Raw genomic sequence first — 15,051 nt, 5'->3', positions numbered from 1 at the left:
CTAGCGGTGTCGCAGCATGTAAAGCACCCTTTACATAGTGTATATGGTGTACATGTAACATGCTGCGGTGCAGTAGTGGTGGGCGGGGGATCGACTCCGGATAACTGGTATGATTATTGAAGGCCCTCGTCCTTGCTGGGTGTGTGAACTTATGTCATGTAGGTCATACTCGAGTGCAAGCGGCATGTTGCTGTTGCCTTCAGCCGGGCAGGACTATAAAAGCATTCACGTTTGCAAGGAGACCACCTTTTCAATTTCAACAACAATTTTTTACATAACAGTTTTTTCATAACAACTTCACACAAGAGATAGCGGGCACGTAACTTCCAAGCCACACATGTTTTACAGAATGTATTCAGACACACTTCTATCTCCCGGTGAGTTGTTCTCATTATTTGTGGTCCTGGGAATCCCAGCACAACCTAGCTCAGTCCGTGACAGTCATTCTCCCGTTTCCATAATTCCACATCTCTTATCCTCCTAGCGGAGTGGTACAGGGGGTCTGACCATTATGGCGAGAATAGAGGCTCACACTGTCATACATTTATATGTCACTGTCTCCTCTCCTCAAAGAGAAGGGGTATAGGGGATTTTCCAGTAGTGTCAGAGAAGAGCGTTATGCTTAGAGACACTTGGGGAGACTCTGCCCAGGAAAATCGACTTTGTTTACATACTAGCCCATCCTATTCAGCTTGAGGCCTTGTTGCTAAATTCCCATCCTGTGGATCATGGCTGCTTGTGGAAAGCCAGTTGGTTGATGGTCTGTAGCCTTGGTGTTATCTCCCACCTGTGTCTCAGTCAAAACTCTAGAATCATATAAAATGACACGGCACTTCTATTTTAAGGAATGGGTGCTCTAGTAGGGTCCAAATCTGTATCCAAAATTAAGGTAGACTAGGCACTCAAAAATGGATGCAAAAAAGAAAAACTTTATTCAAAAAGTAGAACAGTTCAAATATTGCAAGACGTTTTGGTCAACGCAGTGACCTTCGTCAGTGGGACTGAAAGGAATAAGTATATACAAACAAGATTGTTTTCTGTTTATCTATATGACTGTATTTGGGATTTCTCACTAATATTTTTTACACCCTAGAATTCTCTTCTTTTCTCCTTTGCATGGATCATCTATTTCTCCACATATAGCCAGGTAGGCATTTCATTTCACCCTTTGATTTTACTCCTTTCTTTCTTCTTTTTCTTCATTATTTTCCATCACTCCCTTGGTGGCGCACTTGTTTCATTATTCCCATTTATCCCTCCTTCCCTTCCCTTCCTCCTATCCCTTTAGTCTCTCAGAACTATTTTTTGTGATAATTTCACTGTATTGAACTTTATTTTTTCATTCATAATATGCCATATTTGATTTAATTTATGATCAGCAGTTCTGAAAATTTAATATCACTGTAATGACGGACTGCATTAATATTATGTTGATTAAACTTTTGTAAACTTGTTTGTATATTATTATTATTATTACTATTATTATTATTTATTATTATTGCACCATATATTCCATAGCATTTCACAAGTGAAAGAGGGTATACGTACAACAATCATTAACAGTACAAAACAGACTGGTATAAGAGGAGAGAGGACCCTGCCCGCGAGGGCTCACAGTCTACAGGGAATGGGTGAGGATATAATAGGTGAGGACAGAGCTGGTTGCGCAGTGGTGTACTGGACTGAGGGTTATTATAGGTTTTCGGCTTGTTGGAAGAGATGGGTCTTCAGGTTTCTCTTGAAGCTTTCCACGGTAGGGGAAAGTCATACATGAGCCGATTCTGCCCAAACAGAATTTGTATGCTTGAGAAGTCAATTTTTTAACCATCTCAATTTGAGGTTCTCCAAAAAAATGTATTGCCTCAGTTATAAGTTCTAAGAACCTAGTGAACAAAGAATTAGATTTTATCAAACTTGGACAATAAAAATCTATTTTCCAAGCATTTAGATTTATTCTTTTTCATCCATTGCCAGCAAAGACTAATTTTTAGACAAAAACATCAGATTAGAGATATTTCTTAGCAGTTTCCTGCACGGCTTTCTTAATGTCCTTATTCCTAAAGCTATAAATAATGGGATTAATTAATGGTGTAAACACAGTATATAGCAAGGACATGATTTTATTAACTTCCGATGATTGTCCACTTGTTGGAAGAATATACAGACTGAACAGAGTAAAGTAAAATATGAAGACCACGGTGAGGTGGGAGCTGCAGGTGGAGAAGGCTTTCTGTCTACTGATATTGGATTGAATTTGTAAGATGGCGCGGGCAATGTTACCATAGCAAACAACAATTATGCTGGGAATAAACAGCAGTGGAATACTTAGTAAGTAAAGTTGTAGTTTAAAATCAAATGTATCCGAGCAGGCAATGTCCTGTAAGGGGATCAGGTCACAGAAGAAATGGTCAATGATATTCGGCCAACAGAACTTCAGCCTTGATGCCGATAATGTGTCAATGATTGCAATGAGAAAACTGAGAAACCAAAACAAAGTGACCAAATTCAGACAAAGCGAAGCTGTCATAATAGAGACATAATGAAGTGGATTACAGATGGCCACATATCTGTCGTAGGACATCACTGTGAGAAGAAGACATTCAAATTCTTCTACACCGCAGAAGAAACACATCTGGGCCATACAGCCGATAAAAGAAATGGTCCCTCCATTATTCTGTAGAATATAAAACATGTTGGGGACAATATCAGTTGGTATCAAGATGTCACTGATGGACAGTTGTGAGATGAAGAAGTACATCGGAGTGTGGAGGTTCTTGCTGGTGGACACCAGGACGATGATCAGGAGATTCCCACATAGTGTCCCACAGAAAACCACTAGGATCAGAAAGAACAGGAAAACTCTACTATTCTGGCTGACTTTAAATCCTAAAAGACAAAACTCATTGACCAAAGTCACGTTGTTCTCCTGCATAAAAAGCAAAACAGAATGAAAAATTTATTTTAATTTCAAATTGTCTAAAATATATTTTTCATTATACAGGGGTGGTTTTTAATGATAAAATAAAAGGTTAAGATCAGTTCATGATGGAAAACATTACATTTCCTTAAAAAATGTTCAAGGTCCTGATTAAAACGGAGAAACAGTCAAATCTTAGTTGTTATTTATATCTTGTTAATAATGTCAATTTTTCAAAAATGTAACAATATTAGGTTGCTTCTGAATAGGCCCTAAATTATGCCTTGATTGCTTAAATATTAAAATTGTCATTTGTTTAGTTGTATAATCAGAAAACCATGACCCTGACTCCTTACTGAGGTCACTACTGTTTTTCTGACTTTTTAAACTCTGTAATTTTCAACAAAATCACATATGAGCTTCATGATTTTGACGCAAAATAAAAATGCTCTTTAATTTTTTCTTTACTAAATTTTGAAACTTTTTAATTTCCAAAAATCACAAATCCTTTAAAATATTGCACAATAGTTTAAAAAATGCACCAAATTGATAAATCCTCTAAAAACCTTACTCCAAGCAGTGAATGGAGTAAGATGAGTGAAAAAACAACCCAAAAAATATGACATATAGAAAAAGTCACACTTCATGAATCTGTCTGAAACATCTGGGTAACCAGAATTGTCGAGAAAAATGTTAAAAATGCTTAAATGGAAAGTCAACTTAAAAATGGCACAAAGAGTAGAGACTAAAGATGTTGTCCACTATTTTAATATTGATATCCGATCCTTCAATATCTGATCAGTTGTTGAGTGAAAGATGACATCCTCCCAGATCAGCTGCTTCCGCTGTCGGTGGTGGCTGGAACTGTTGCTTAAAGCAATTTTTTCAACTAAACCTATCACTTTCATAGAGATGGACAAACCAGAGGAGATGTAGAACCAGAAATCCACAGGTGCAAAGCCAGGCTAGTACTTCCCTTAGACTTGACCCTGATTTGTCACTGGCTGACAGCAGAGGTTGGCACCCTTTATTAAGAAATGGCAACCCAGTCATCGACAGCTGACCCTGAGTGTACTTAAGCTATAAAGCAACTGTAACACAAAAACAACAGTCAACAGAAATATACTGGACAACGGCAGAGGGACAGACAGGGCTAGGAACTTCCAAAGACAGTCCTGTAGGAATGATGGAATACAAGAAATCCAAAAGAATAACAGAATATGTGGAAACCCTCCCAAACCTAAATGAAACAAAATGAAAGATAACTGGAAGATATTCACATAAACAAACTGCAGGGAATAGCAATAGCAATGTCTCAGTTAGAAAACCTAAACTGAGGAGCTGGGACTTCAGACAACCATACACCGAGGAATACAGCCAGCACCGAGGCATGTGATTAGTACAGTCATATGAAAAAGTTTGGGCACCACTATTAATGTTAACCATTTTTCTTTATAACAATTTGGGTTTTTGCAACAGCTATTTCAGTTTCATATATCTAATAACTGATGGACTGAGTAATATTTCTGGATTGAAATGAGGTTTATGTTACTAACAGAAAATGTGCAATCCGCATTTAAACAAAATTTGACCGGTTCAAAACTATGGGCACCCTTATCAATTTCTTGATTTGAACACTCCTAACTACTTTTTACTGACTTACTAAAGCACTAAATTGGTTTTGTAACCTCATTGAGCTTTGAACTTCATAGGCAGGTGTATCCAATCATGAGAAAAGGTATTTAAGGTGGCCACTTGCAAGTTGTTCTCCAATTTGAATCTCCTATGAAGAATGGCATCATGGGCTCCTCAAAACAGCTCTCAAATTATCTGAAAACAAGGATTATTCAACATAGTTGTTCAGGGGAAAGATACAAAAAGTTGTCTTAGAGATTTAAACTGTCAGTTTCCACTGTGAGGAACATAGTAAGGAAATGGAAGAACACAGGTACAGTTCTTGTTAAGCCCAGAAGTGGCAGGCCAAGAAAAATATCAGAAAGGCAGAGAAGAAGAATGGTGAGAACAGTCAAGGACAATCCACAGACCACCTCCAAAGACCTGCAGCATCATCTTGCTGCAGATGGTGTCAATGTGCATCAGTCAACATTACAGCGCACGTTGCACAAGGAGAAGCTGTATGGGAGAGTGATGCAAAGAAGCCATTTCTGCAAGCACGCCACAAACGGAGTCGCCTGAGGTATGCAAAAGCACATTTGGACAAGCCAGTTACATTTTGGATGAAGGTCCTGTGGACTGATGAAACAAAGATTGAGTTGTTTGGTCATACAAAAAGGCGTTATGCATGGAGGCAAAAAAAAACGGCATTCCAAGAAAAGCACTTGTTACCCACAGTAAAATTTGGTGGAGGTTCCATCATGCTTTGGGGCTGTGTGGCCAATGCCGGCAACGGGAATCTTGTTAAAGTTGAGAGTCGCATGGATTCAACTCAGTATCAGCAGACTCTTGACAATAATGTGCAAGAATCAGTGATGAAGTTGAAGTTACGCAGGGGATGGATATTTCAGCAAGACAATGATCCAAAACACTGCTCGAAATCTACTCAGGCATTCATGCAGAGGAACAATTACAATGTTCTGGAATGGCCATCCCAGTCCCCAGACCTGAATATCATTGAACATCTGTGGGATGATGTGAAGCGGCTGTCCATGCTCGGCGACCATCAAACTTAACTGACCTGGAATTGTTTTGTAAACAGGAATGGTCAAATATACCTTCATCCAGGATCCAGGAACTCATTAAAAGCTACAGGAAGCGACTAGAGGCTGTGATTTTTGCAAAAGGAGGATCTACAAAATATTAATGTCACTTTTATGTTGAGATGCCCATACTTTTGCACTGGTCAAATTTTGTTGAAATGCGGATTGCACATTTTCTGTTAGTACAATAAACCTCATTTCAATCCAGAAATATTACTCAGTCCATCAGTTATTAGTAGAGATGAGCGAACCGGTCGTGGTTCGGCTCGAGTTCGGTTCGTCGAACGGAGGTCCCGTTCGAGTTCGGTTCGTCGAACGTTCGACGAACCGAACTCGAACCGCATAGGAAACAATGGCAGGCAATCACAAACACAGAAAAACACCTAGAAAACACCCTCAAGGGTGTCCAAAAGGTGACAAACAACTCACAACACAACACAAACACATGGGAAAAAGACAAGGACATATACTCATGTGAAAACAAAAGAGCTGGACAAGGAAAAAGAGGAGGACACACAGATATAGGCATGGCACGCCCTTCTAAAATCATGTAAAACACCACAAGGTGACTCCAAGCGGAGTTCTCCCTTTTTTCCAAAAATTGGGCCACACACACACCCACCCATTCAGTGGCAGCAGTTGTGCCCCAGTTGTACACTTCACAGCTAGATTTGCATCAAGCACATTCAAAAATACGCCATTCTTAACCATCCCCAGGAGGACACCGGGGTAGGTAGCTAAGTCTTTGCTGAACCATGACTTGTTCATCTTGGCTCCTTTTAAAAAACACAGCAAGCAAGGGTTACTCCAAGCGGAGTCTCCCTTTTTTCCAAAAATTGGGCCCCACACACACCCACCCATTCAGTGGCAGCACTTGTGGCCCAGTTGTACATTTCACAGCTAGGTTTGCATCAAGCACATTCAAAAATACGCCATTCTTAACCATTCCCAGGATGACACCGGGGTAGGTAGCTAAGTCTTTGCTGAACCATGACTTGTTCATCTTGGCTCCTTTTAAAAAACACAGCAAGCAAGGGTTACTCCAAGCGGAGTCTCCATTTTTTCCAAAAATTGGGCCACACAGGCACTCACCCCTTCAGTGGCAGCACTTGTGCCCCAGTTATACACTTCACAGCTAGATTTGCATCAAGCACATTCAAAAATACGCCATTCTTAACCGTCCCCAGGAGGACACCGGGATAGGTAGCTAAGTCTTTCCTGATCCCAGATCTGTTCATCTTGGATCATTTTTAAAAACACGGCAAGCAAGGGTTACTCCAAGCGGAGTATCCCTCTTTTTCAAAAAATTGGGCCACACAGACACCCCATCAGTGGCAGCACTTGTGCCCTAGTTGGAAACAGGATGTTTTGATTTGCATCAAGCACATTCCAAATCCACAAGCATTTACTCTCCCAGGATGACACAGGGGTAGTAAATTCCTTGTGGATCCATGACTTGTTCATTTTGATGAACGTTAGTCTGTCCACATTGTCACTGGACAGACGCGTGCGCTTATCTGTCAGCACACACCCAGCAGCACTGAAGACACGTTCAGAGACAACGCTGGCAGCTGGACACGACAAAATATCCAAGGCATAAGTTGAGAGCTCTGGCCATTTTTCACGATTTGAAGCCCAAAATGAGCCAGGCTCCATTTGCAAAGTCATGGCATCGATGTTCATTTGGAGATACTCCTGGGAGATTCACTCCCTGCACCTGCACGGTTGTTTGGTGGAAAAGCGGATCTAAGATCGAGTAACAGCTTCTGCTTATACTCCTGCATACGTGCGTCCCTTTCTATGGCTGGAATTATGTCACAAAATTTGGACTTGTACCGGGGATCTAATAGTGTGGCAAGCCAGTAGTCATCATCACTTCTAATTTTGAAAATACGAGGGTCATGTTGGAGGTAGTGCAGCGAGAAGGCGCTCATGTGTCTTGCGCAGCCATGCGGACCAAGTCCACGCTGTGTTTGTGGCATAGAGGTGCTAACCGTTCTTTCTTCCTCTGACATCTCCCCCCAACCTCTTTCAACTGAAATTTGACCAAGGTCTCCCTCATCCGCTGAGTCTTCCATGTCCATGGACAGTTTGTCCTCCATTTCTTCATGTTCTCCTGCACCTTCCTCAACATTTCGCCTGCTACCATGCGCCCTTGGTGATCCCTGTCCCCCATGGTCCCATGTCTGCCGCGTTGGTGATGATGAACGTCTAGACCTTGGTGATGTTGTTGTGTCTTGCGCATATGAATCCTCCTGTAGTTCCTCCCCTTCCTGTTGTCCCACCCCCTGACTCCGAATAGTGTTTAGCGTGTGCTCCAGCATGTAAATGACTGGAATTGTCATGCTGATAATGGCATTGTCAGCGCTAAACATATTCGTCGCCATGTCGAAACTGTGCAGAAGGGTGCATAGGTCCTTGATCTGAGACCACTCCATCAGGGTGATCTGCCCCACCTCTGCATCTCGTTGGCCCAGGCTATACGTCATGACGTATTGCACCAGGGCTCGGAGGTGCTGCCACAGTCGCTGTAACATGTGGAGAGTCGAATTCCAGCGTGTCGGCACATCGCATTTCAGGCGATGAACCGGCAGGCCGAATGACTTCTGGAGCGATACAAGTCGCTCAGCTGCGGCGGTTGAACGGCGGAAGTGAGCAGACAGTTTTCGTGCCCTGGTCAGAAGGCCATCTAGGCTGGGATAGTGTGTTAAAAATTGCTGGAAAACAAGGTTCAACACATGAGCCATACAAGGCACCTGTGTCACCTTGCCCAGGCGAAGGGCCACACCCAGGTTTGCAGCATTGTCGCACACGGCCTTACCAGGCTGCAGGTTGAGTGGAGACAACCATTTATTAAACTCAGTCTCCAGAGCTGCCCACAACTCAGCCGCTGTGTGACTCCTATTTCCAAGGCATGTCAGGCTAAAGACCGCCTGATGCCGTTGCGCTCTGCTGCCAGCATAGTAATGAGGGGTGCGTGATTCCTTCTGCGCAGTGCGAACGCTGGTGGCCTGACCAGGCAGGCTTGGGGCGGAGGTGGAGGACCCAGATGAGGTAGAGGAGGCAGAAGCAGTGGCGGAACTTGGACAGACAGAGGATTGACACACAAGTCATGGGGACGGCAAGACTTGTGCAGCAGACCCTTCACCATCTATCACCATAGTTACCCAGTGCCCAGTCAGCGACATGTAACGTCCCTGTCCATGCTTACTGGTCCAAGTATCGGTGGTGAAATGCACCCGTTCACACACAGAGTTTCTCAAGGAAGCGGTGATGTTGTGTGCGACATGCTGGTGTAGCGCGGGCACTCCTTTCTTAGAGAAGTAGTGGCGACTGGGCATCTGGTACTGGGGCACAGCGACAGACATAAGGTCTCTAAAATCCTGTGTGTCCACCAGGCGGAAAGTCAGCATTTCGGTAGCCAAGAGCTTACAGAGGGATAAAGTCAACCTCTTAGCTTTGTCATGGGTCGCAGGAAATGGCCTTTTATTTGTCCACATCTGAGGGACAGAGATCTGGCTGCTGTGTGTAGACGGTGTTGAGTAGGGTGTCCCTGGAAAAATGCAGCTTTGTGAGGAAAGTGCAGGCGTAGACATGATGTCGCCTTCATCAAACGTTGGTGCTATCGATGTCTGAGAGAGCTGTACACACGTACTTGTTTCCCCTTCCAAACATACTGACGACCTACCAAGCAAACTGCCTGTTGCGGTTACAGTGGTGGAAGTTGTGCATGGAAAACCAGGTGTGACAGCTGTCCCCACAGTCCTAGAAGATGAAGAGCGCGTGGATGCACTGGAAGGGGCAGGCCGTGGATGGTTCGCTCCGCTAGGCCGCATTGCAGCACGGTGAGCTTCCCACTGGGACATATGATATTTATTCATGTGACGATTCATGGAAGAAGTTGTCAAACTGCTGAGGTTTTGCCCTCTACTAACAGAATCATGACAAATTTTACAGATCACATAATTTGGGCAATCTTTTGCTATGTCAAAAAAGGACCAGGCTAGGCAAGGCTTAGAGGGCATGCGACCTGCTGATTCACCCCGACTAGTGCTCAGAGGCACAGTGGTGGCTGAGGATGCAGTTGTAGACGTGCTACCAGTGCTCCTACTCTGTCCAAGAAGGCGCAAGGTAACTTCGTCGTCAGTTGCATCCTCCTCCACCGTCTCTGTTGACCTCCTCGAGGGCCTGACTGTGGGTTGACAGTAGGTGGGATCTAGAACTTCCTCATCAATTGTTGTGTTTGCACTCCCCTCCCCCTCAGACCGAGCCTCTTCTTGCCCTGACCGAATATTTAAGTTGTCATCCCAATCTGGTATCTGCGTCTCATCGTCATCAGTATGTTCCTCATTGTCTATAATAACAGGTGTTACAGTTTGTGAAAAAGGGTCAACATTATGCTCAGAAACTTGGTCCTCACGGCCTGAATCAGAGTCACAAAGGTTCTGGGCATCACTGCAGACCATTTCCTGGTCTGTACTCACTGTAGCTTGGGAGCAGACCTTTGATTCCCAGGCTATAGTGTGACTGAACAGCTCTGCAGACTCAGCCATCTCAGTTCCACCATACTGTGCAGGGCGGATGGAGACTTCAGAGCTGGGAGAAAGCAAGTTTGATTGGGCTGACAACTCAGAGGACTGGTGTTTTTTGGATGCGGTAGTTGAGGTGGCGGAGAGGGCACTTGTTGGACCACTTGAGATCCATTCAAGCATTTTCCTTTTTTGGCCATCATCTACCTTTGTTCCACTTGTTCGTGTCCGTAAAAAAGGGAGCACATCGGATTGTCCACGGTAAGTAGTAGACATCTTACTTTTGCTGGAAGATGGTCTATCTTCAGCAGATGTTAATGAAGCTTTGCCACCTTCCCCATGGACAAACCCTTTTTTTCCTTTTCCAACACGCCTCTTCCCCTTTACACCAGCATCTGTCATTTTGCCACTCATTTTCATTGCGACAAGATTGTGCACTTAAAATGTGGTAGTAAAAATTGAGAGGTGGTGTAGATTGCAGCGGTGGTCAATCTTTATTAACAGCAGAATAAACAACAATAATTATCCCTGACAATGCAACTACGGCCCTTAAACTGGCAGTAGTGTTTGCTAGTATAATGGCTTAGTAACAATGAGTTTGAGTGTGCAATGCAGGCAGATGTGCTGCAAATATCTTTGCACTAGTGGGACAATACAGAAGTCCAACAGCCACGTTTAGGATGCCACTAAGTTCACTCAGTGTTTGCTAGTATAATGGCTTAGTAACTATCAGTTTGAGTGTGCAATGCAGGCAGACGTGCTGCAAATATCTTTGCACTAGTGGGACAATACAGAAGTCCAACAGCCACGTTTAGGATGACACTAAGTTCACTCAGTGTTTGCTAGTATAATGGCTTAGTAACAATGAGTTTGAGTGTGCAAAGGGCAGGAGGGTACAGTGCCAGGGTTGTGGGTCTCTGGGTAGAGGAAAGGAATCCTGCCTTTCTATCCCTCCTAATGGGGAAATGCTGTGAGGAAATCCCTGACCTTAGCTACACAGATGCTGTCATCTTGTGTAGCTGTTAAACTCTGTTTTCACGGACCTGTCACCTATGGCTCTGACCCTGCCGGTATGAGCCCTTAAAAGGACTGATAGAAACTTCTATTCCTATTCTGTCCAGCGCTGTGTATGGAGCGTACACAGCAGTATCGGAGGTAGGAGCTGCGCCAGTGATGACTGACACCAAGGACGCAGATGGCAGATAATGGCGTGCTGAAGGAAAATGTCCGTTTTTATAATGCAGGGACATGTGACATGGACATCCTGTCACACATGCCGTTGCTTCTCTGGCTAAAAGTTCACTTAGCTGTGTGTGTGTCTGGGATTGGCTGACATGCTGGCCCGCCCCACTACACGCGCGCGGTTAGGGAAGGAAAACAAGGAAAAAAAAAAAAAATACAGCAGTGATCTGAATGCGCTGTTACCGCACACTATACACTAAAATTTCATAATAGTGTTAACCAGTCTGGCTGCCAGGTGAGGGGACTTATAGCTGCCACACCCCTCTAAGAAATATTCAAATTGTCTCTCCAGTAAAGGAGACAAACTCTAGCACAGCGCCACCTATTGGAAGTAGCGATCCTAAAAGTCACAAGTGGATTTTCAACAATCCTTTGCAATATGACTCAGGATATATAAGCCAGATCAGAATCCCAATTTGCAGACACGGTGTTTCGGGGTGCTTGCCCCTCGTCAGTGCAAAGTATGGGGGTGTCTGATCTGGCTCATGAGAAAGCTACGTGGGGACCACGGGGGAACACTATTCTCCTTAAGGAGGCTTTGCAAGCCAGTCTGGCTGCCAGGTAAGGGGACTTATAGCTGCCACGCCCCTCTAAGAAATATTCAAATTGTCTCTCCAGTAAAGGAGACAAACTCTAGCACAGCGCCACCTATTGGAAGTAGTGATCCTAAAAGTCACAAGTGGATTTTCAACAATCCTTTGCAATATGACTCAGGATATATAAGCCAGATCAGAATCCCAATTTGCAGACACGGTGTTTCGGGGTGCTTGCCCCTCGTCAGTGCAAAGTATGGGGGTGTCTGATCTAGCTCATGAGAAAGCTATGTGGGGACCATAGGTGGCGCTGTGCTAGAGTTTGTCTCCTTTACTGGAGAGACAATTTGAATATTTCTTAGAGGGGCGTGGCAGCTATAAGTCCCCTTACCTGGCAGCCAGACTGGTAATTAGCTGGTCTTTTTGCTGCTAGAACCGTTCTCGAACGTATCTAGAACTATCGAGCTTTAGCAAAAAGCTCGAGTTCTAGTTTTATCTAGAACAACCCCCAAAATCACTTGAGCTGCGAACTGGAGAACCTCGAACCTCGAACCGCGCTCAACTCTAGTTATTAGATATATGAAACTGAAATAGCTGCTGCAAAAACCCAAATTGTTATAAAGAAAAAAGGTTAACATTAATAGGGGTGCCCAAACTTTTTCATCTGACTGTGAGTATAACTAGATCTTCCCAAAAATGAAAAGGACTATTTACGAGAAAGTGCACAATTCTGAGTAGAAGTTAAACAGGAACGCAGAGCAAGAGAAAGAAAGACAAGAGATCCTTCTGCAGATGGACCAACACAACACAGGCTGTGGTCCAACCAAGAGGGAAACCAACCAACAACTAGAGATCACTGGTTCAAACCCTGCAGTTGAGCTGTGTGTGCTACTAAACATCAGCCTCCTAGTCAAATAAATAGGGGGTGGATGTGCAGCACTTGGCTACATTCACTATTCCACTGACAGAGCTCTGCTGTGAAGCTTCATAACAAAGGGTTTCCAGCTGCCAACACCAAAAATAGCTGATTGGCCGGGGTGCCATGTGTTGCACACCAACCAATTATACATTAATAATCTAAGATAGGTCATTAATATGATATGATATTAATGTAAAGTAGTGGACAACTTACACCAGAAGAGTGGAAAAAATACAATAATGAATCAGAGCAAATGTTCAGACAAAACATTACTGTTAAAGACAAAACATTACTGTTAAATTGTTGTAAACAGATGAATAGATAATGTGGTAGAAGTCATTACAGAATAGGTGCAAATCCCATGTGATGCCCTTACCATTTGGTGCCCTTACTAATTCACAAGACTGTGTTTTGCACAAATAATCTATAACATTAATTTCTTCATGTTGATGTCGAGTGACCACAAAGTGAGCGAGCTGTACAACCTCAGACAAGTCAGAATGCCAATATTGACCTCTACCTAGAATTAAAATTGTCTATAGAAGCCATTAAGACTGAACCATGGATCAGAGGACGAAGTTGGCCTGATTGGTTAAAATAATTGTATTCACAATTGTATCTAATAACTCTAAGGGGCACTTTGCACACTACGACATCGCAAGCCGATGCTGCGATGCCGAGTGCGATAGTCCCCGCCCCCGTCGCAGCAGCGATATGTGGTGATAGCTGGCGTAGCGAAAATTATCGCTACGCCAGCTTCACACACACTCTCACCTGCCGTGCGACGTCCCTGTGGCCGGCGACCCGCCTCCTTGTTAAGGGGGCGGGTCGTGCGGCGTCACTGCGACGTCACACGGCAGGCGGCCAATCGGAGCGGAGGGGCGGAGATGAGCAGGATGTAAACATCCTGCCCACCTCCTTCCTTCCGCATATCCTACGGAAGCCGCGGTGACGCCGGTAGGAGATGTTCCTCGCTCCTGCGACTTCACACACAGCGATGTGTGCTGCCGCAGGAGCGAGGAACAACATCGGACCGTCGCGTCAGCGTAATTATGAATTACGCCGATGCTGCACCGATGATACGATTACGACGCTTTTGCGCTCGTTAATCGTATCATCTAGGCTTTACACACTGCGATGTCGCATGCGATGCCGGATGTGCGTCACTTTCAATTTGACCCCACCGACATCGCACCTGTGATGTCGCAGTGTGCAAAGTGCCCCTTAGACTTTGTTGGAGATTTAGATTTTTTGATCATATAAGCAGAATTCCATCGTATCAGATAGACATATAAAAATATTTGATGCAAAAACATTTTGATAATAGGAGGACGTTGATGCCATCAATCAGAACTAACTTACCATGATGCTAAAGTCTTAGCAAATTTCTTCCAAGAAAACAGCACAAAGTTTACTATACATGAGAGAAACCCATTGCACACATGTAGAGTTCAGCAAAAAGGTTCACAGGACCCTGGTTCAGCAGCCAAGTTGGACATCCATGCCTGTTGACCGAGAACCCCGGCAAACTGACGATTGAGTGCCTTCCATCTCTTTTTAATAGTAGGTCCGACATTGATGACGTCATCAATACTCTATAATTTTTCTTGAGGCTCTGTGGTTACTGATCAGAAGAGACGCCAAAGATGCCAACATGAGGTGTCAGATATACACGTCTCTGATCCAACGGTCACAGACAATCAACGAGGCCACTCATCCATGTTTGGGTGAATTTTTTTGCTCAACTCTATAAATATATATTAAAAATGTGCAATTTCTATATATTACAGAAACTCAACTAACAATTTTTTCACATCCCAAACTTTTACATAATTCAAGGAAAAAAATATAGATTTTATTTGTTTGTGTGAAACCTAAAATATTGCACTTGCATGAACTTCCATATTTAAGACTTTTCTTATTTTGAATTTTAGTTGTTTCTTGATGAAAAGATGTAAAAAGAATACGACTATAAGGAGAAAGAACAAAGGTTTTCTTGATGCCTGCCTGAGATCATGGATTCTATAGAATTTGTACTGACCTGTAGAATGTTGGTAATATGTGTAACATCCATCTGTGAATCTTGCCCTCCTTCCTAGGTGTAACAGCGTTAATACTGCTGCATCTTCCAATTTCCAAGATAAATTTTGATAAATGAACAAACAAATGTACAGACAGAATCTACAGAAAGTAT

The 15,051-nt window shown here is 43.5% G+C and overlaps 1 protein-coding gene across 1 annotated transcript; it reads right to left on the bottom strand.

Annotated features, from left to right (window-relative positions):
* Window positions 1–2,005: 2,005 nt before the first annotated feature.
* On the bottom strand, window positions 2,006–2,932 carry LOC142302845 (olfactory receptor-like protein I9). The gene has a single exon (XM_075343955.1). The coding sequence runs from the start codon at window positions 2,930–2,932 to the stop codon at window positions 2,006–2,008; it is 927 nt and encodes a 308-aa protein (XP_075200070.1).
* Window positions 2,933–15,051: the final 12,119 nt, after the last annotated feature.

Source organism: Anomaloglossus baeobatrachus, chromosome 4 (genome assembly GCF_048569485.1).
Source record: "Anomaloglossus baeobatrachus isolate aAnoBae1 chromosome 4, aAnoBae1.hap1, whole genome shotgun sequence".
In the NCBI taxonomy this organism is placed as follows: Eukaryota; Metazoa; Chordata; class Amphibia; order Anura; family Aromobatidae; genus Anomaloglossus; species Anomaloglossus baeobatrachus.
The sequence above is the reverse complement of the archived record's forward strand: the minus strand, read 5'-3'. Positions and strand labels throughout refer to the sequence as shown.